Genomic DNA, 23,483 nt, shown 5'->3' with positions numbered 1-23,483 from the left:
GCTCATGTTTGAAAGTCACAATTAAGAGATTAATTTCTAAGATTCCCAGTTCTTTGGAGAGGTGCTGGATCTCAAATGCAGGACCTTCTGCATGCTCAGTAAACATTCTTTTGGGGCAGTAAGCTAATGATTTATTATATATTATTATATATTATATTATTATGTATTATATATGTGTGTATATCTATATATTATATATTATTTATATATGTGTGTGTATCTATCTACATATCTATATCTATCATTCTATCTATCATTCTATCTATCTATCTATCCATCCATCCATGTAAATATGGCAGATATAGCACTACTAAAGGAACTTCAATGTCCTTGAAATGGAATTAAATGTTTTATTTCCTGTGAAGCCAGAGAACAAAGGGCTGCTTACATGGGTATTTTACAAAGCAAGTCACTGTCTGTGATTATCTGTTCATAAGGAGGTTTTCTATGTATTTTAAATAGTAAAAGCACACTTCACATACTATAACTTGCTATCTAGTATTGTTTTCATGGAGTAGACTGAGTGTAGCAAAATGATTCATCTAAACTTTAGAAAATATGAAAATTAACTAACCACTGCTCTGGGTCAGAAGGGTCACATCTGTAGGTTTTACAGAGAGGGCATCAATGGGACTCTGGCTGGCTTTTTGTACCACTAGGTTCTTTGAATATGTCATATTAAATCTTTAAAAACATGAGCATTTTCATGAATGGCTTTAACTTAAGAAGACTGTAGTAAAGGCCACATTCAATTATACTAAGTCAAATAAAGATGACTAGCAGAAAACGGAGACTAAAAAAAGAAAACATTTTCTCATGCAAATGGACCAGTCTAATGGTACAGTGACCAACTCTAAAACGTAAAGCTGATACTGTCCCCAGGACAATGCCTCCTGTGGCTTAGATATCATTGACCACGGCTTAGATATCATTGTCTGTGTGCCTAACACATATTTAGGTGCCACATGTGGGAGCATCCTCTGAGCTGAGAAAAATAGATTTTCCAGTCTGTTATTTGCCACAGTGAGGGGTGATTTCTTGGACAATGTCAACAGAACTGACTAAAACCCAAACCCCTTGACACTCAGGTGAGTCAATTGAAAAGCAAAACATAATATTTTGAAGGTGTAAAGAAGTGGACCATGCTAATCTGACAAGGGCACAGGACTAATTTGGAATAAAACCGCAAATTCATATACTTTTATGTACTTATGTGTATATATTACTCTGTTTAATCATAGATACTACCTGAAACACTGTGCTCAAATAAAGTAAACTACTTAATTCTGTCTTAAGCACAATATTCAAGTGTTCAATTATACACACATAAATTTAAACAGGAACACTGTGTATATAACACAAGTACTATGAAAACATCCCAGATTGACTTGAGAAAGAGAACTGAGGATTACAGAATCTTTAAACTTATTAATATCACTTTCCACTTAATGTCAATGTCAAAAGTCAATGCATCAATTTAAGGACTCAATTAAAATGCACCCTTTCAGTCTTCTGTTTCCCCATACTACCTTGCCATTGGAGGCTATGGCCAATTTTCATAGCTGTGAAGGGCAGGGAGTTTTCTCCTTAAGCAGATTAGCCAGTATTAGTGCTTGGCTCTTACCTTCCAGGCTTGGTGCTGTATTTTTGTAGCCGGGCTTTAACTTCATCATATGTGAGAAATGCCATGTACCCTGGGTGTGTCACAGCTAAGAAGTTCCAATTCCGTAGAATAGAGCCCCAGGGCTAAACACATAAATAAAAGGGAAAGCAATTACCCAGAGAACACACGCCAATGGCACTGTTTCACATGCTTAGGGAAAGAAAGGCTCCTTGATATTTTTAAGCAAGTATGAGCAACCTTTGTAAACAAAGACAAACATGCAATAGCTTTTGGGTTTTACATAAACATGTTTAAGTAGAAGACATGTTTCTTAGGAATAGAATAGAGAGGGCAAAAGGAAATCCCTGTGTTCCTCACACAGCAGACTCCCAATATAGAATTTATGATCACTACAAAATGAAATAATGACCAACTGGCCTTCAGGATAGATTCTCAGTTGTCTTTCTGCATGTTAGCAGCACTTTCTACATTCACATTAGCATCTTTTGGTGTAGCTCCAATGCCCTTTCTACCAGTCTCAAATACAAACCCTCCCCTACCTTACTTACAGTCTTTGAGTTTTCTGGATTTCAATCAATCACCTGAGGACCCACCATTCTTCAAGGAGGCCCTCTCAGACCCTCCTACCTAAAGCTATCTTTCACCAGAGTCCTCATCTTTCCCATCTGTTTTGTCCAGCTTCTCCCTCAGATGCCTCATCTAACAGGAAGCCACGTTACAAAAGTTATGTTCGGGAAAAGGTTACACAATAACCAGAAGCCATGTAAGGCCAAGGAGCATTCCTGTGCTGCCCAGGCCTGGATCCCAGTCACTAGAGCAGCATCATAGTCCGGTTGCTATGGCTGCACCTAGACAGGCTTGCTTTACAGAGGAGGCTCCTTCTGAGATAATAGGTTCCAGACCTCAAACTCACTTTATCCTAGCTCAGTTATGGACCTGGAAAAGGTTTGAAAGTAAGTTTGGTGAGAAGGAAACGTTTCACAAAAACATGTGTTTCCTATGAATCTCTCTTAATCTAATTAGTTGTCTCTCTAGGTACCATGGCAAGAGACAAAAGGCAGCCAGTAACAGGCAACTTTGCTGCGGGGTTTGGATGAATCATCCCTGCGATACTTTCAAGGCTGAAGCTACATTTATCCCAAAGCATTGGTAGCATACTCCATCTGTTCTGCCAGACTCTTCACTCAAATCTTCTATGTAGAAAAAAAAAAAAAAAAAAAAGAGGAGGTGTCTCATGTCACCAGCTTCAAGCTGCTGAAACAGGCACCCAGCCTTGGTTATACTAGACAAGTTCAGGCTTTCGTTTGGAAACTTGTTCGTGTTTCTGGCATATAAGGCAGAATTCTGCAAGGACCTTGTCCCTTACAATGAGGATAACAAGAAAGAATGATTTAGGAATAAAGAGCTGTTTAGTCTTTTTGACTTCGCAAGAATACCCTTTAGGGGATTTCCCCATCACATTGACACATCTAACTGGGTTAGAAAGGAGCTCGGAGAACACCAGCAGCATCGACGCTGGCCCTGCACTTGAAAACTACAGCATGCTTTTAATTTTCTTTTTAGGGCTTGACTGAAATTGCATAAAACAGTACTTGGGAAAATATCAGCACATGTCAAAAAGGCAACTGAGGAATGACTGGCAAGCCGGACACTTTGGTTTCCATGTAATTGTTTTGCTCAACCATCTAAGGAGGACAAGGCTAGAGGGAATAGATTGCTGCTAGAGCAAACAAATATCATAGCTTCTTAATATTATCAGTTAATATCTGCATACATTCTTGAAATTATAAATCGTTTTTATTCTGAAAGTTTAAAGTGAACCAATTAACAGATCAAAAAAAAAAAAAAAAAAAAAAGACGAAACTGAAGGCTAAGCCATCCCCAGAGATCTTAAGGCAGAGGGCAGCTTCTTAGTGCAGAAATATTTATGTGATAGGAGGAGTCTGTAGTGTTGTGAAGGCAACCAATTCACACAGTCGGAGGTCATCCCCCAGCCACCAGCTTAAAGAAGGAGAAATAAATGCTTCAGAGAAAATAATGGTTTAATTATTTTATAACTCACTTGTCTGGGATTTAAGGAAACCCCTTTTCCTCACAAAATTCTAGGAGGCTGGTAACAAACAACAGAATGTACTGAGGTACATTCAAGAAACACACTGACTTATGCTAGAAGAGGGGTTTTAACCAGTTTAGTCAGACACTCCCTGGAAAGCTGGGTATCACTGATGACTTCTTTTCTCTCAAATGTTTCTCTATTCTATTACTGCTTGATGTTCCACTTTGACTAGAATGTTCTTTAAAATCTCCCTTCCTTATTCTACACCCACTACACACACTAATATTGTTATTTCTCAATGGCCCCAGGTTCTCCATCTGTAGGGGAAATGCAAGGAGAAACCAACTTGCAGCTTTGGGGAAGGTAGAGGGGAAAAGACCCAGGGATTCACTGCATGACTATAGTATCTTCCTATCACAGCTCTTCTCAGTGACCTGAAGAGGAGACAAAGGAGGGAAAGGTGGGGGAGGGAAGAGGAGTGAGGAGGACCACTCAACTCTGCCACTTCTCAGGTTCACAGCATTTGCTTGAATTCCTTGTGGTCAGAAGGATGAGGATGGGAGGAAGCAAAGATGTCGTGGTCCTATATTTCCTGTACCATTCCCGCTTCATCTCCTTGCTGTTCTTCACTGCTGTCTAAACAGCCGTGCTGCTCTATTTCAGACCCAAAACCCCAGTAGTATCTCATCCAGTTTCAGATGATATGGAAAACACTAAACCCCCAACAATACAGGACGGTAAGACTGACAGACTAATGAACCACCATTATCAAGTTACAACAAACACATGCTTGCTTATGCCCTTATATCACTTAAAAAACCTTACGTGCTTCGAAAGGCTGTATAAATACAAAGTTTTAAGGATAGTGAATTGAAGAATATTAATACTCGCTTTTACCTCTATGTAAAAATTAAAGTCAGGAAAAGTTAAAATATCAGAGAACCAATTTCTTACTTAAAGCCACATGTATAATGATTGTGGTTGAAGAATTTAAATGGTGAGTACATTCAGAGGGAATGACGAGTCTCAGAAAATAGAGGACTCATCAGACTTGGTGAGTCACTGCTACAATCAACTGTTTCCAAATGATTGCCAATAATCTGCCCAGGTGAAAGGTTATCACAGCTGCTACCTTATCTATGCTTTCTCTTTCTTTTTCACACCTCAGTGAATATACACAAGATAAGCAAACCTCAGAACATTAAGGCTACTTGGCCATTTTTAAATGAAACTACATATAAGGTAATGTATGCACAGCCAAATAGTATAGGTGAGCATTCAACCAAAATGAAGCTGCCTACACACCATTGTGTAAAGGAGGCATTAGAGCACTTGACATCCACAGTAAAACACCATCTGCAGCCTCTCTCTCTCTCTCTCTCTCTCTCTCTCTCTCTCTCTCTCTCTCTCTCTCTCTCTCCCTCCCTCCCTCCCTCTCTCTCCCTGTCTCCCCCTCTCCCTCTCTCTCCTCCTCCCCCTCCCCCCTCTCCCTCTCCCCCCCCCTCTCTCACACACACACACACACACACACACACACACACACACACACACACACACGCCCCACAGGGATGCACACACACACCAAATGACTATAACAGTGAACAAAAGCAGACCCTAAAGAGAAGTTAGGATTGACAGTGAAAATTACATACGCTTTCTTCATCACAAGTTGAAAACTCAAAACTATGATGATTTAATTTTTATTAAAAATAAAGCCTTTGGTCTGCAAAATGATCAGAAATCTTTAAGACAGGAGCTTTACTTTGTAAATGATTAGTATTGCATAACATAAGTTTTTTCTAAAGGGATTACTACTATCTCTTGAAATTACAGGCTACCGCGGTTGTATTATAAAAATAATTTAAACATAGGCTCACAAAATATATACATAAAAGCCAACCATTAAGCCACTAGAAGCTTAAACACATACTTTGTACAGTATTTAAACTCATTTCTTATCTCACATACAATGTAGAGTCATGGTTTCTAAATTGTGATAAAGTAAAATCTACTCTAACTGTGTTGTTAGCCAGAGTCTGTCTCCTCTTACTGAGCTCTTTGAAGTTGATCCCATGTAGTGTTTTCTGGTTACACAAATCACTCTACTACTTTTCAGCCAGAGCTAAAGTAAAAACTCCATAGTATGCGAAACCTGCAGCCATTCTCAGAGTCTAACATTTTACTAAATCATATTACAGTCGGAATATATCATACTGCAGTGTAGCACACAAGTAAACTTGGTTTCTAGTCGATTTTACCACATTTACTATAATTATCATAACTAGAATTGTAAGCATTTTATAAGGATGATTTCATTCTGTAAGTGCTTGAGTTCAACCCCATAGATAATACACAAAACACAACTTTGTTTTGGAGTTTGCGAAAACACAAACTCCGATTCTTTCTATTTAGATTTTGATTTTTGATATATATAAGAAATAAGAAGAGAAAAAGATTGTTTCAGTACAGCAAAAATAATTATGAATATTAAAAACAAAAAAATGTTATTGGAAAAAGCAGAAGAAAACCAAATTCAATAGATTTTATATATTAATACTGTCATAAAGTTGTGATATAATATACAGGAACTGAAAAATATATTGATGAATATCTATTGGTATGGAAAAATATCTGTTACAATTGGTTGGAAGAGAAAAGCAGTTTGTAAAGTGCTATAAGACCATAATAAGTATATTAGATTATATTTATGATATATGAATAGAACAATGGTCTAGTTACTATTTATCTTCTGATCCAAAAATGCCACAGCCAAAGAGATGCTGGGATACAACTCTGGCAGACACCCACCTATAAAGGTTTCAATCTAGCAGCCATTGGGCTTAAAGGCTAACAGAGTAAAAGACCAGGGAATTAAAAGCCATCCCTCCCATGAGTCAATAATGCTTACAAGCAACCTACCAGGATCACATGAACTGAAATACAATGCTGTACCAGAGGACTCACTCCAAACTTGGAATGACCAAGTGCTTACTTAATGTGAATAAAACTACTGGCTACCCAGACTAAGGTTGTTGTCTATATCTTTGTGTACATTGTATGTATACGACAGAAAAGAAATATATACAAAGCTCTGGAGGGAGGGAACAAAGGAGAGAATAGATAAAGTAAGTGTATATCTTACCTGAAATAGCCTGGTAAAAATATCAAATTCAAACACTGAGATGTAATCATTACAAGTTAAGTCAATGGTTGACTTCAGAGCCATTGCTTCTAGGCCAGAGCTGATCTGATGGACCTCATGCAGGCACTGTCTGAAGACTTTCCATGGTACAATAGTTCTGTGCGAGGGAAAAGGATGAGTCAGTGCATCAGTGCCAGTGACGACAGAGCTTCACGACAGCACAAGTAAACCATAACACTATTAGCATCATATTTGTATTGGAAGAGTTGAAAATATGTTTCATGATTTAGGCTCCAAGGAATATGCTCACTTGATTATTCTGTATTTGCTAAGAATCTTAGTATTCCTTTCAGTTCATGGATATCAAGGTCATAGATATCTCAAAGCATATCAAACAGAGGGCATTAGGGTCAAAGTGTTAGCCATCCTGAACTCGTTATTTGTATGCTAAAGACAGATTAATCATCAATCACCTACAACCTCTCAGATATTTTTTGCAGGGGTGAAAAATACATGCTCTCTGACCTTTCATATGAATGCAGCTAGAAAGTGTCTTTCATAAATGCAACCATCCTGCAGGAGTTTGTCTATTCACTACCCAATCAACATATCTTACTATATATCGTAAAGTAGCAGTTTCAATAAGCCATGAATGGACAAGCTTCAGAAATTTTGAGGATCACTGAACAGATTCAGAGAAATGTCTGTCTCTCACTCCTAGCATTCAACAATCCCCAACCCTTGCCCACCCTCCTCTTCCACCATGAACATCTGTAACATCCATCATTTGTTTCTTAGCAACCTTTCCTCCTTTCACAATGCCAAGTTCCTACTCATGAATAGATGGAAGGAAGAAAGTACTCATACTTTAAACATTTATATTTCAGTCTTCAAAACAGGACACAAGAGCTATACGCATGTGTGAGAAAGAGAGCACATGTTTAAATCTTGGGTTTTTCTTTACCATTGTCTCTAGAGAAACTAGGCAGAAATGAGCTAAAATTTCCTCTCTCAATCCCCATTTTCTCACTAAAGATCAAGTTATAATTTGAATATTTGGAATCATTATCACTATCTACAGCAATCAAACATTAGCATAGACTAAGTCACTTAAAGGCTTTATTGTCACAGAGAATTTGGAATCTAAATTAATCTATGGGTCCGGAAAGGGGCCAGAGAATGAACAATTTAAATGAGTTTCAAAATGGCGCTGATTCTGCTGGTCTCTCAGAGCCACTGATGAGCCATATCTACCAACTAGCAATGCTGCTGGAGGCACTTAGCTATGGCAAGGCCTAAGGCCACCTCTGGCTTTGAGGGACATGCACTTTGGAGGTAGGATTCATAATGCTGGATGACCCAGATAGGGAAAATAGAAAACCATGCTGATGGAATATCCAACATGAACCAGAGGGATTACAGGGAAGTGTGTGGGAAGTAGCCTGAAAAAAAAAAAAAAAAAAAAAAAGCTTAGGTGTGATGCACCATTAAAGAAGACATGCCTAATACCTCAAAAGACTTTAATCTATGTAAGAAAAAAACAGGAAACCACAGAGAACTGAAGAGAGGCACCACATCAGAAGCCATTTAGGAGAAACACACGTCAGACCCTGATTAAGGTTTATAAAAGGTAGTGTGTCATAAAAGCACAAGGAAAGTTTTTAGTAATGTTATGAAGCTATTGATTTCTGGAGACGTGTAGGTATGCAGACCAGCTGCACGGCATGACCAAGAAAGCCCTGCCTAAGAGGAACAGATTCCTTTCCCAAATTTAAGTTTCCAATACTCAGCAGACACAGAGAACTAAAGTCATAACATGCAGAAGAAAAAATGTTTATCCAAGAACTACTGACTTCAGAATGACATAGACACAACTTTTTCCTAGAAAAGCACAATATTATTTTATTTAAAAACCATAAACTGTAAAGAAACTAGCCAAATGAAAAAGTTCACCCTTTTGAGTGTGTCAAGTATAAAGTCAAAACGACATGGTTGTGATAAACATTTTAATGTTGCCCTAAAATTATCATATCCAATTATTTAAAACCCATGCAGCTTATAACCTACTTTGAATATCCTGTGACTTTCCAGAGGAAAACATATTTCAGCTACTTCTAAAATTTTGCTCTACCATACAACTGCAGGGCAATAATTTCCAACATAAGAAGACACATTTCCACATTAGCTGTGTAATGAGATTTGATCATAGTTCATTTGTGATAAACCTAAGCCCCAAGTACATATTCATTAGAACCTTAATTAAAGCTGGGAAAGAAGGCTAAGAAACAGAGCATTATGTGGCTGGTTTATTACACCGGATCATTACTCCATTGTTCCTCCACTTTTGTGGACTCTGCAGAGACCATGTGTAGGGGGCGGTAGGAGGCAGGGCTAGCTTCCTGAGGAAAGAACAGAAGAAAAGTGCAAAGATATCTTTAAAAGAAGGTTAATAGTGTTTTCAAACTCTTGCATCTTGGGTCCACTTCACAACGATGAACATCAATTGCCATATGATGAAGCCAGAGCGAAAATATATTGATGCCAAAATGTTTCCCAGATATCTGTGAACTTGTGCGTCTTGTCAGTGACAAAAGGCAAAGAGGGAGAAGAGAAGCACAGGCAGAGAGAAGCACAAAGCGGCCAACTTGAGCTTTGGTATCTCACAACACCAGAAAATTTACTTGGTTCTATTTGCCTCTTGTCATTATAAATCACATTAGCTGCAGGCAGAATATCATCAAAGTATACTGCAAAATTATTTTCATTTTTATTACATGGATCTAATTTCTGTGCATATGCATGCAAGTGTGTGCACCTGGAGGACAAACTGCCATAGTTGATTCTCTCCTTCCATAATGCTGGTCATGGGGATTAAGCTTGTCTGCAGGGTCATCGTAAGAGACCAAGCACAAAAACATGTTCAATATACAAGGCACGTTAGACAGACCAGAGGGTATCCAGACAATTGCTTCAATAGTATGATCTCAGACTTTTTAAAATCTCAGTAAGGATGAGAGCTGTGATTTTTTCACAGCTCACCAGTGCTCACCTACAATACAGAAATCTTAAGGACTTACAAAAAGGTAACGTTGCTTCATATAATGTCCAAAGAGAAAACATCATGGTAAATAAGACTATGCTATCTTTCTATTAGCAGGTGCCATATCTTAATCCTTCTAGAAAAAACAAATATCCTTTGAGAAATAAGAAAAGGACAACATCAGATGGCAGAAAACAAAACATAAAGGGGGTCACTGGGTCAGCAATCAGAAGACGCTCCATCATCTAGGTTGTCACCTATGTGAAAGAGGAAGCATGCATCAGTCTCATGTGGAAGCCTTCCAATTTTAAGGGATAGGAATGAATAAAGGTGTTAGGATATCAGTACAGGACAAATGAAAGGAAGAAAAAGCATTTCCTGATACTTGTAGTTCATAGATGGCTATGGTTTTTATGTGCAACACTTGGGGGGGGGGTGGGGAGAAACACATAATGAAGGTGTGACCGTGAGCAGTAATAATGGTCTGGAAACAGGAACTTGCACACACTTGTGGTAAGGAGAGAATGTACACAGCATTTCTAGAGGCCAAACTGGTAACAAGAGTCATAGCCCATGCACCAGGAGAGTCTAGCATTGGTCGAAAAAGTATTTGATTGTGTAAAGATGCCCCTACCTGTCTCTTTATAGCAGTGATGCGTATAATACCCCCAAACCAAAATTAAATAAATTCATGTTTAATGACTGAATGTAAGATTATATTAAAGCGCTTGGAATTGCTCAGAACAATATGCAGCATGTAAAAGTGTCCATAGCACATTATGAAATAAGCTAGTTTTTGTTTAATTACTGCCATTAAAGGTCCAATGTTTAACGTCTTCAGAATATCTATAAAGAGCAGCAGAAACTGGACCTAGATTTTAAAACTATAAACTTTTGAATGACACAATGTAACCTGAAGCTATAAAGCACCTGAGAGTGGACAGCCACCAGAATATGAACACGGTCGGCACACATGCAGAGTCAGAAATAGAAAAGTACTAAACAGACATAACCTTCTGGAAGGCTGACAGGCTCAGTATTAGAAGCTTGTCACTTCTCCTTAAATTGATCTATAGATTTAATATAACCTCAGTCAAAACTCCCAGGAGGCATTGCTGCAATAGAAACAGATTCTAAAGCTCACGGCAAAACACCAATACCCAAGATTAAATGAAAACTCTTTAGAAGATCAGGAGCAAGCATACATCCTTCAGATTAACCAACACTGTGGCCATGAGACATGGCTAGACAGAGGTAGAAAAACTGCCATTTCAGAAGCAAAAGTACTCAAACACAGGCCTTGCTCCACACCAGCAACTAGAGGTACATCTTAAACCGAAGTATGAAACAAGATTTTCTTCTTAGAAGAGACACAGGCAGGTATCTGCACACATCTGGAATAGGCATACAATTTAAACAGGACCCACAACATTCAAAGCATTAAGTAAATGATGCAGAAGGTGAGGATATGTTCATGAGAAGATATTATAAACAAAATTACTAAGATGCTGAACATACATACAATGATAGACTCAACCTCACTGGTCATCACAGAAAGACATAGGGATCTGATAAAATTCACTCTCCCCCAAAATATTAAAAAGATGAGTGATAAAGAGGTGTGGAGCAAGGCATGCATGCCTGGAAGTGACTACTGGTACTTCAGGAACTGCTGGGGAGCCTGCAAAGGATGAAGGCCTTTGAAGACTTTGCATGGATCCTTTGAAAAGGATAAATAAAGAATAAAGTAGTTCACTACTGACAGTCATTCAAATGCCACAAAGAGTAGAAAGAATATCTATACACAACGGAGGAAGAAACATGAATTAAACACTGCTGCAAGCAGAAATAGGCAGCTTCCATGAGCATAACAAACGGAGGAGCAATAAATATCATTAAAAAGAAATACATCACATGTTGTTTAACTCTTAATGATGCCAACATACTCCGATGTGAAACTTCTGTGGGCAGGTGGTGACTACTTGGGTCACCTGTAGGTGTGGGCTCTCAGAGAAGGGGCCACTCAAATTCTGATACTTTATTCAGAATGTATGTCCTCATCTTGGAAATTCATTACCTAAAGTCATCCATGCTCCTATCCATGATCATAAGCTTGAACAGTATGCTTAACTCTTAAAATATTACATTAAAATCACTATTAAATATCAAAAAAGAATTTGGGACGGGGTGGAGGATGGGGAACTGGGGGTAGCCACTAGAAAGTCCCAGATACCAGGGAAGCAAGAGGCTCCCAGGGCCTAATGGGGATGACTTTAGCCAAAATAACCCCCCAAAGAGAAAATAGATAGAACCTGTAGAGTCTACTTCCAGTAGACAGGCCCAGCTCCCAGTTGAGGGATGGGGCCACCCAACCATCTCAAAATTTTTAACCGAGAAATGTTTCTGTCCAAAGGAAAGACAGGAAACAAACAAACAAACAAAAAAATGGAACAGAGACTGAAGAAAATGCCATCCAGAGAATGCCCCACCTAGGGATCCATCCTATCTGCAGATATCAAATCCCAACACGTCCCAACAAGAAGCTCTTGTTGACAGGAGCCTGGTATGCCTGTTCCTTGAGAGGTTGTACCAGTACCTGATCAATACAGATGCAAATACTCACAGTCAACCATTGGACTGAGCTTAGGCATCCCAATGGAAGAGCTAGGGAAGGACTGAAGGAGCTGAAGGGAATTGCAACCCTATAAGAAGAACAATGTTAACTAACCGAACGACCCAGAGATCCCAGAGATGAAATCACCAACCAAAGAGTATACATAGAGTGATCCATGGTTCCAGATACATATGTAGTACAGCACGGCCTTACCTGACATCAATAGGAGGGAGGCCCTTGGTGCTGTGGAGGTTTGATGCCCCAGTGTAGGGGGTGTTAGAAGGGTGAGGCAGGAGTAGGTGAGTTGGTGGAGGGACACTGTCATAGAGGCAAAGGGGATGAGAATAGGGAGGATGGGATGTGAGGGGTTGTAGAGTGGTACCCAGGAAGGGGGATACCATTTGTAATGTAAAGGGATAAAATGATTAATAAAAAAAATCAAGCAAATCCACATTTTAGTTGTTAGTTTTGCTGTGGTGGTGCCAGTTGATAAAAATTGATTCCACCTCATTCATATGCAACATCATCTTGGCTTTGAAGAGAAAATCTGTCCTACATGTATTAACCTTTTTCTTATTTTAGATTTTGTGTTGAATTTTTCAGCATATTCACCTAACCATACAGATATTCTGTGTCGTGCCCCAAATTGAAGGCTAGCTTTGCTCAGCAATGTAACAGAGTGTTCATAAGAGGCCTGAGAGTCTGATTTTCTTTTTTCATTATGGATGCAGACCATTAGAACTCTGATTCCTAAGTCTGTTGACATTTTTCAAATACTTATTACTTAAATCCAATCTCTTTTGTAATGACTGCATTTCTTGGAGGATATGAAAATAGATTCTTATCAGGCTACCATTGCTCTGCTGCTCCATCACTGAGGAAAAAAACAATTGTTTTCCAGCAGAGCAGAAGGAGCAGAGGAGACTAATTCGGGTCATCCAGATGCCGAAGCTCTACTCATATTTCACAGGAAACAATCATGGTCCCCAGAGATGTTCAGAATTTGACCTAACCACTTCTCTAATTCCAAAGACAAACTCTGACACCATTTGTGATACACATTTCTCCTGCTCAAAGAAGCCTGTGCCAATTTGCTATAGTATTATAAGGATTTCTCTATGGATTAGACAATTATCTCATGTCCAGTCTGAGATCTATATACGGAATTTTATGTTTGCAGAAATAAATAAGGAAATGTTTTCCCTATGTTATCAATGATTTTCATAATAACATTGTTCTTTATTCTGTGGAGGATTTTTCCTCTCTTAAGAAGACATCTTTCTATGACCTTCTGGACATTTTTTACTCTCTCTGAATGCACATACCCTGTTCCATTCTGCCATAGACGGCTTGCTGACCTCCGTATCTCCTCCGCCATCTTCCTTGGCCCATAATATAGAAGGCCTGGGTTCTTTGTGTACAATTCTCTGCTCCTGGCAGATAGTAAGATTTCTAGCTTGCCTGCCCTACTGTTTTTCTCTCAAGCTCTAAGAAAATGGCCATCATGCTTCCATGTCCAATTTTTAATTTTTTTTTTATTAAACAGGAGAATAAGAACTCACTAAAGGTAATCCCCAATCACCATCACAATGTTTATGTTTATTCTTTGACTTTGAAATATAGTTTATTGGTAGAAAGGAATAGGCAGGGAAGCTGCAAATACATGGCATGTAAAATTACATTAAAATTCCTGTTGTAGTTTTTCCATTTCATAGTTAAAGAACAGCAGATTCGGGTGTAATACTCATAAAACATTGAGTATTTATTCACATTTTCCTAAAATACAGCTTGTCTTCATTGTGTTTCCTCAGAAAGTTCCTTAGCATTTGGAAGGTGCCAGGGATGCAACTGTTGATGTTTAAAGCAAGCCGCCTTTGATCAGCTACAATCAGATTAAGTCAAATTTAAATATGTACACATTAAAAGTAGGAAATCATGCCACAGAAGTTTGAGTAATGTTTCAAAATGACCTTCTTTTAAAAAAATAAGAGCTCATTGTTACAAACAGACATACACACACATACACACAAACATACACATGCATACGTGCGTGTGCGCGCGCGCGCGCGCACACACACACACACACACACACACACACACACACACACAGCCAGTAATAAAAAACAAAATTCCTCTTAAATCTCTCAATACTGGCCAATTAAGTCAGGTAGCAATGAGTGAGGCTCGTTGGAAGTCTAAGTATAAAAGGCAAAGGAAATAAGTGTCCAGCAACATTCTAAGCCCTTGAATGTGGAGAAACTGCACACATTTAAGTATACCGGAAAGTCCTTCTACAGGCTCCCTCCCTCCCTCCCTCGCTGTTTACCAGCCCAAGGCCCTTGACAGGCTGTGGTATATCCTCAGAACTGTGTTAACTTTGTATTTTCACAGGTCTCATGAAGTTGCCAAGGCTGGACATGAATTGTCTGTGTAGCCCAGGCACACATTCAGTTTGTAATCCTCCTGCCTCACTCTCTCCAGTCGATGGGATTTCAGGCCTGAGGCACAGGCCATGTTTACTGTTTTGCAGAAATGCTACTTTATTACTGAAGAGTAAGAGCAGAAGTAGAACTAAGCAGAGAAAAACCATGACTGTTCTTCACAGTAATAATCAACATTCAAAACACAAAATGAATATTCAGCAGTCAGTAATGAATATTTAGCAGTCAGTAATCCATTTCTATATGTTGACTGTAGAAAAAAGAATCACTTTGCTATTAAGTTAATTAGTTTTCCTCCCAGCAGAAAGTGATTCTAAGGTGCCGCAGAGGCGGGCATACATACCCAGCTTCCACGTTTCTAGAAAATTAGTTTTCAGTTTCATGGATTCTGGGTTAGCAAAAACGATGCGTTTTATTCACAGCATCACCCTTCTCTTCCCTGTGTTCCCTGAGCCTTTATTATCTCTATGAGGATACCCAGTGGTGCCCACATACACTGTGTGATTGTCAGTGATGCAGAACGTGAAACTTAAGGAACTCAGATATTTTCCAATGGGCAATTAACACACCTATCTAATCATCTGGGAGATACCGCCTGTGCAGGAGAATGAACCTACCCTGCCTTTCTCTCTGCAGTCCTGCAGCCAGGGTGGAGACATCCAGGACAGAGGGGAATGGTGCAAAGGTTCTCAGTGCTTAACAAACACCTTTCCTTGGAAAAATTTAATATAAAGTCTCTTTTTAAGTATCTTGTAATTTATTCCAAATATTTCAAGTATGTTTAATATTATAATGAGGTTATTAACTATTATAGAAAATCCTTTAAAATAGTAGCAGTCAAGTATTGTTAAAATTAACGATTCAAAAAGTAAAAACATACAGGAATTTCTGAGAATGAAGATGCACAAATTTTAAACATTTTTGTTAATTAATTAACTCCAAACTAATTAGCTGGTGAAAATTACAGAAAAGTAAATTATGGAGTTCGGGATTCTGTAGGGAGGAGTGGGTTTTAGTTATTTAAATTTTTTAAAAGTAAAATATAAATACATAGTTTCTCATTCTCTTTTGGTTTTTTGTTTTAAACTGGTTACACAAGGATTTTTCGAAACTATAGTTCAAAAACAGTTTAGAGATACAATTTTAAGTTTGAGTGATTAGGTTAATATTGAGAATTCATTCAGAAAACATTAATGACCTCAAGAATGTCAATGTAGTTTTCTCATTGAGCAGTGCATACACAGAGAGAGGGGAAGATGAAGAAAGATACAGGAGGCAGGGAGACAGGAGGGAACCTGGGACTGAGAGTGCGGGAGAGGAGGAAGTGTTGAGGGAGATAAAGAGAGATGATGTGGAAAGGGCAGGAGAAGTCAAGGATGAACAGAGGGAGAGAAAAGCTAGATAAATGACAGAGGTGCCTCAGGTGCATCCCTGTCCTCTCACCTTTGTCTCACAAAGGAGCAAGGCCCATTAATGCAGCTTTTACCATGGTCCACAGCACACACTTCTCCCACCTGACCACCATCTATAACACCCTCCACTCCATCTTGTCTCCACTCCTCGTCTTATATTTTACTTTGTAAAGTGAGTGTGTGTGTGTGTGTGTGTGTGTGTGTGTGTGTGTGTGTATGTGTGTGTGCGCACACACACACACACACACATGATAGAAGCAGAGGTGAGAGTTAGGGACAGAAAGGATAGCAGGAGAGAGGTGGGAAACAAAGCGAGGGTAAGGGAGTGGATATGAACAAAGTATAGAGTGAGCATGTACGAAGAAGTCATAAGAACCTTATCATTTTTATATTTAAATGAAGTACATGTGAAGGTGGTAGTCATAGACACTAAAAGTATGCACAATGCTTGCCAGGATGTGAAGCAAAGCAAATATCAACATTATTCTTACATTGTGTGTGTGTGTGTGTGTGTGTGTGTGTGTGTGTGACAGAGAGAGAGAGAGAGAGAGAGAGAGAGAGAGAGAGAGAGAGAGAGAGAGAAAGGGAGAGAAAGGGAGAGAGAAAGGGAGAGAGAAAGGGAGAAGGCGGGAGAGAGGGAGGGAGGGAGGGAAGGAGGGAGATTTATTTTGTATAGTGTTCTGCCTGCATGAATGCCTGCACACCAGAAGACGGCACCAGATCTCATTATAGATGGTTATGAAACACGATGTGGTTGCTGGGAATTGAACTCAGGAGCTCTGAGAGAGCAGCCACTGCTGTTAACCTCAGAGCCATATCTCCAGCTCCTGTATATAGTTGTAAAATTTAGCATTTTATTTGTGTAATGCATCTTGTAAAAACATATATGAGTATAATAATGGAGATAAATAATATATAATATATATAAATTATTTATATAAAATATAAATAATTTATATAAACATGAATATAAGCAAAATATAAACTGAGTTATATCCTGTGCTGAAAAAGTACTTGGTAATAAGTTAGTAATGAAGAATACAGCTAAAGTTTTGTCTCAAATTTCATTGCTGAAATTTATTAGCCACATCATACATACTGTGATGTACAAAGCACACAAACTCAACTCTCCTCAACTGAAAACTTGTTAATGAATTTCAACTTTTCATAGGGATCCAAAAACTGTGCTTTAAGAATATTACTTTGAATAAAAAAAAATAAATGAATAAAAGTGAAAAGAAAGCAACAGGTAGAGACTTCCAAGTACAGTGTAGAGGACATAGAGCCGGCAGCATAACATGCACAGCCCTGACTGAGCCAGCAAGCCCTTGATGGAGCGAACCCATTCTCCAGTATTTGAATTCCACAGTTGCCAAGAAAGCTCTGAATAAATATAGTGTACTTCGGCTGAACATTTGTCAATAATGCCTGGAGCATGCTCTGCCAGACTGGCATTAATCACTATAACCAGCATTAGGTTTCGGTTGAATCTGTAATTTAGCTAACTTACTCTTTAAATACGTTGTTCCTTTTAAAGAGATAATGCTTAAGTGTCATTACTTCAAAGCAAAGAGAAAAAAAAATGAAGTCGGTGTATTTACGAAGACTGAATTTACTATTCTCCTTCCTTTTGAACTAACCAGAGACTACAATAAGTCCGCTCCATTCTTGGTCTTCCCCAGGAAAAGGCTAGACAGGCACCCTACTAATAAATGTGCATTCTCTACAAACCACTCTGCCCTCAGAGGCCGACTGTTCCTCTCAGTGAGTCACTGCCACTGATAGTTAATTTACTACTTGTAGTGAGTAGGCGCTTCCTAATGGCAAATGATAACTTTAAGCACTTCTCACCTTTTCTTCCCAATTGCTCTCACACTGAACAGACAGCTTAAAATTAGCAAGTCACAATTTTGTACTTTTGCATTTTAGATAATGAGTCCAACAATAGCACAAAATTTTAATTACTATTTAAGCTACATTATTTTATTGAGATAAAACACTATAATTTGCTTAAAGAGACAAAAATGGGAACTGGCTCAAAAGAAATTACTTTTGAGCTTATTTCATTTCTTACCTATTTTTTTTCCTAGTGAACCTGCTGTATAGTTTCACTGCAAATCCTTAGTTTTAACTGTGTTTCTCTCCATTAATTAACGAGAATTAGATTGTCTTTTCCATAATGGGGAAACAGATCCAATTAATAGCCTGGAACATATATCTTAACTCAAAGGAGAGAAAAAGAAATAATTTTCCTTGTTTCTTATTAGAAGTGAAAAGTGAATACAGGAAAGCAAAGACAGTCCACAGTGCTCTCCCAGGAAATCAAAGACAGAGGCAATAACTGAGCTCGAAAAAGGCCATTTTCCCCAGGGTCAGCAAGATCATGTACCTTTAACTCACTTTTATAAGGGAATCTTATAAAATGATCTTAGAACAATTCCATTTTTATTTTTAATTCGTTTTGGTTTGCCTTACATCGCCAGGTGTGGAAGTTCCATCAAAGTCAAAGATTAACTGTATTAATTCTAGAGTGAGCAAATACACAGAAGATATTTGAAGTAAGAACAAAGGCCCAAACTGCCTAATTACTTCACAATACAGTTGGCCCATTATGAGTCAGACAATATTTTCCTCTTTATAGGCAGGTAGCTTTTATCCTGTTGAATTTCCACAGCAGAGTATATCACCGTCTCTCACGCACTTTAGACAAAAGGAAAGGGATCCACAGAGAGACCAAGGAGTGTGCCCAGTCATAGTGTGGTAAGAAACGCTACAGTAAAGGGCATGTACTGCAGAGCCTCAGGACCAAACTACTTTCCTCTCAACCAAGGTAGGAGCTGTGTCTCCATCTTTCCTCACTTGGACTAGGGGGCCATGCACCTCTTCTCCCCCATCCTTCTGTGATGAAATCCCCAGTGTTCATGAAAGCACCCAGCACACACTCTACTCAAATACATACAGATACAAAGCAATGAACCCGAGTTCATAAAGCTTAGAAATCGACTGAAAGGATAATAATTTGTCCAAATAATTTTTAATAAAATATTAAAAATAGTAAATGCAGGAGGCCAGGAAGGGCTTATTCAAAATCAGCAGACCTGACTGTAACAGTTAGGGGAGGGTTAGGTCCTGGGAGGAAAGAACTTGAAGAGATTCAAGAGAATTTTATTCCAAAGATTACAATATCTTTTTTTTTTTTAAATATTAGAACTCACCAGATAATACAATTGCTGGGCGAAGAATATCCAGAGCCAATGATATTAGCTAACAGTGTGCTCCCACCAAACTCCTCAGGCTCCACCCACTGCCAAGACTTCAGGCCCTAAGTGCACCTAGGCCTTACACGACTGGCTCCAAAGCATAGCTGCCAAAAGCAACCTCCTTCCCTGTGTCTCCTCTAGTCCTCCTGAGACCCAGAAGTCCTACCTTTACCCTTCATCCAGCAATTGCTCTAGCCGTCTTTATTGACACAATCAAGAACCAATTAGGTAATCAGCACCTACCTATACAGGCCATTCCCTCCAATTCTGCTCTACCCTTAGCCCTACATTTCTTGTAGACAGGATAAATTTTTCTATCAAAAGTTTTCTGGGTGGGTTGGTGTCTCTATCACCCCACTGGGGGCACTGTCTGGCTACAGGAGGTTGCCTCTTCAGGCTCCATAGCCTCACTGCTATTAGTCTGAGCAGAAGTAATATCTCTAAGTGATAGGAGCAGAGATGGGAACCGAAAATTGCTAAGGCATCTGGCAGAGTCCCATGAACTGAAGAGTGTCAGTCAAGGAAGTGAACCTAGGGAAGGAAAGTGGTGTCATATACTCATGTGTGTGCTCAAGAGCGACAGAGTGTCTCTACAGTATATAGTCCTACAGGACTACTGTAACAGGATACCCACTTAGAAAAAGTTTAAAGAGTTTATTGAAAATGTATTTGAACAGATACCTGAGCATTCAAGAGCACTGGCTGTTCTTGCAGAGGACCCAGATTTGATTCCTAGCACCCCCACACAATAGATTGTGACTCCAGTCACAGGAGACCCAATCCCCTTTTCTGGCCCAGGCAGGCACTACATGCACATAGGGCACAGATATACTTTCAGGCAAATGACCCATATACATACAACAAGGTGAAGAAGCATTTTAAAGAATACAGTGAAAACAGAACTAGCATTCCAAAAAGAAACATCACAGAATTTTACATATCTGTAAAAAAATAAACAGAGCGGGATAAGCCCATGTCAACTCATACTCAACTATGTACACACAAAAATTCAGCAAGAGTACTGAGAATAAGGTAGCTAACTGTGTGGAAGCTTGTAGGTGACTGAGAAATAGACAGAAAGTAGACTTCTGAGTCAGAGCTGTAGAAATGTGTAAAAACTGTAGAATGAAAAGAGACAAAGAAGAGACGGAAAAAGGGTAGGGACCACGTTCAGCTGGTCAAATGATGATGGAGTCATTAAAAACAGAACCAAGAACAGACACTGTCCATCCAACAATGCATGCAGATTGTTAATAAATATTAGTGCCCACACATTCTAAGACATATGCCAGGCCCACAAAACAAAGCTAAATGAAAGAGTCCCTGTCTTGTAGACGGTCTCATCTCTTGGAAATTCCTCAGCTGGGAAACACAGTACCATGTAAGCCAGAGGAATGGATGGGAAACTGGGTGTTGACCCCATAAGAATTTGGAAAAGCACTTCAGACAGTCTGTCAGGAACCCTCCAAAGTGGCTGGGCACAGCATGGGTGACAAGGCACCCAGGCAGTGGAAGGAAAGTTAACAGAGTGAAGTGTGAAGACAGAAGAGAGCAAGGGGAACCACTGGGAAGCTGATGAATAGATGTTCTTTGTAGATGATCTGGGTGTGGCCTTTGGGGGTGGGTGCAGCCCAGGGAGGGGGTGGGGGGAGATCAACCTTTCCTAAAGTCAAAGGCTTGGCTTGACTTCAGAGCCAATATTCCTGAAAGGAATACCAGCTGAAGTCTAGAATGATGGCTTCAACTTTGCACACGTTGCACTGATCTCAGAAGCTGTCACTGAAGACAGAGGCTCCAATATAAAGGCTGTTACAGCAAGCTGGGGAGTGTCTAAACTTCAACTTGAAGAACAAAACTGGCCGTAGCCAACCATCAGACTGAGCACAGGGTTCCCAGTGGAGGAGTTAGGGGAAGGACTGAAGGAGCTGAAGGGGTTTGCAACCCCATAGGAAGAACAACAATACCAATTAACCAGATCCCCAGAGCTCTCAGGGACTAAACCACCAAACAAGGAGAGACTCATGGATCGAGCTACATATGTAGCAGAGGATGCCCTTGTCTGTCAAAATGGGAGGGGAAGACCTTGGTCCTGTGAAGGCTCAAAGCCCCAGTGTAGAGAAATCCTAGGGTGGTGAAGCAGGAGTGCGTGGTTGGGGGAGCACCTTCATAGAAGCAGGGGGGGAAGGAGGATGGGATAGGGGATTGTGGACGGGAAACCAGGAAGGGGGATAACATTTGAAATGTAAATGAATAAAATAACCATTAAAAAAAAGAATAAAACTGGTAATGGATGCATTAAAAGACATCCATGAGAATTAAAAAATAGCCCATTGGTTCTCTTTGAATAACAATTTGCTTGAACAGCATCTATGAAATCCCAGTTGCTCCTGGTCCTACTTAGTAAAAGCACTCCAGAGTGTGGGCGTTTTAGCCCCTATGTTCTTCTTCCTACCCCTCCCATACTGTCCTCTTCAGCCCTCCCCTGGATTCACTCCCATCTCCTCTCACCTGACTTCCTTCTCCCTCTTCTCTCTTAGGCAATCATATACATGTGTGAGTTAGGAAATGTGCCAGACTGAAAATGTTTCTGGATTAACAGTATTTTATTTTCTGAATTACAAACAATATTCCAGAATATGAAGATTTGCAAAATTTATTTTGACAGATTTCTTCAATAATGTTATTTTACTACACACTTCTATTATCTTCTGGTGGATAGAATACTAAGAAGTAAAGGTAAGGCTAAACTTTTGACATACTAAATGGGGTTCCCTAACAATTTGGCACAAGCAGGACTTTCTATTCCCTCTGTCATGAGCGTTTTGTGTTCCCAAGTCTCTCAGCCAATGGAGCTAATGGCTGCCATGCTGAGCCCCAGGCAGAGAACGAGAGTAGAGTTTGAAAGCTGGTTTTCTATTCCCTGCTTTCATAAGAGCTGACCTGAAATTATATTTATGAGTATCATAACATCTTATGAACAATGGTTTGTTTTCTATTTTAATTCATTCTAAGTGTTTTGTTAGAAATGACTATCCCTTCAGGGAAGTAAATAACACAATAACAGTCTTTAAGCAAAAAAACAAAAACCAATTTATAAAATTATAATATGACTGTTTGTAGAGACAACCTCCTATGGGTCTGTTTTTTGAAAAACAACACTTTTCTGAAGTTTAAAGTCACTGGTAAATTAAATGAAATCATTTTCACTTATCATCATTATAGGGGATGAGCAACAGGAATTCTTTACAATGAGAATCAAGTAAATATAAACAATTTGGAGCATGATGAAGAGAAAATTCAACCCATGGGAGGTTACACTAGTCATGCATCGTTTATGAATTCAACAACCATAGGGAACTACAGAAAAACCAACAATGAAGGTTTCTCCAATCAACTCACAAAGGTGCTGCTCATTTTATAACTCTAGTTACATTTCCGTATAGGTTCTGGAAGTGGCCTGGAATTGAATGTTCATCCTAAAAGTAAAAATGTTACAGGCAATATACAGCCTTCCTAAGTCTGTAGACTCAGCAGGCGGTGGGAGAGCTGAGGGGGTAGGGAGTACACTTGGCCTGTAGGTTAAGTGATTTCCTGATGTATCAGTTCTACACAATAGCAGGCCCTTGGTGTCTGTAGGTAAGCAGAGAAAACCCAAAGTGTCTAAAATTCATAATTCACTGTGCTCTGAGGTGTTAACAAAGTAAATATAACTAAAAAACAATTGAGCAACACTGTCACGTCTCAGGAACCTGCCAACAAAGCACTTCATAACAAAGCAGTCAAATTTGACTTTCCGTGAGCAACCTGTTCTATACATTTTCAGAAGCTGTAAGAGAAATGTGATTTTGAAAGTCACCATGTATGCTCTGGGTTCTCAGTGTTAACACAGGAGGT

At 39.2% G+C, this 23,483-nt stretch overlaps 1 protein-coding gene across 5 annotated transcripts in view; it reads right to left on the bottom strand.

Annotated features, from left to right (window-relative positions):
• The window catches only part of Cblb (Cbl proto-oncogene B), a 165,380-nt gene that overhangs the window by 66,999 nt on the left and 74,898 nt on the right, over window positions 1-23,483 (bottom strand). For all 5 annotated transcript variants that reach the window (XM_034515081.2, XM_034515083.2, XM_076943012.1 and 2 more), the window contains 2 exons: window positions 6,823-6,979; window positions 1,625-1,746 (listed from right to left, as the gene is read on the bottom strand). In XM_034515081.2, coding sequence (XP_034370972.1) covers window positions 1,625-1,746; window positions 6,823-6,979 — 279 coding nt within the window. The remainder of the gene's footprint in view (window positions 1-1,624; window positions 1,747-6,822; window positions 6,980-23,483) is intronic.

The sequence above is a fragment of the Arvicanthis niloticus genome, chromosome 12 (genome assembly GCF_011762505.2).
Source record: "Arvicanthis niloticus isolate mArvNil1 chromosome 12, mArvNil1.pat.X, whole genome shotgun sequence".
Taxonomy (NCBI): Eukaryota; Metazoa; Chordata; class Mammalia; order Rodentia; family Muridae; genus Arvicanthis; species Arvicanthis niloticus.
Note: the sequence above shows the minus strand (reverse complement) of the source record. Positions and strands in the feature narration are given on the sequence as shown.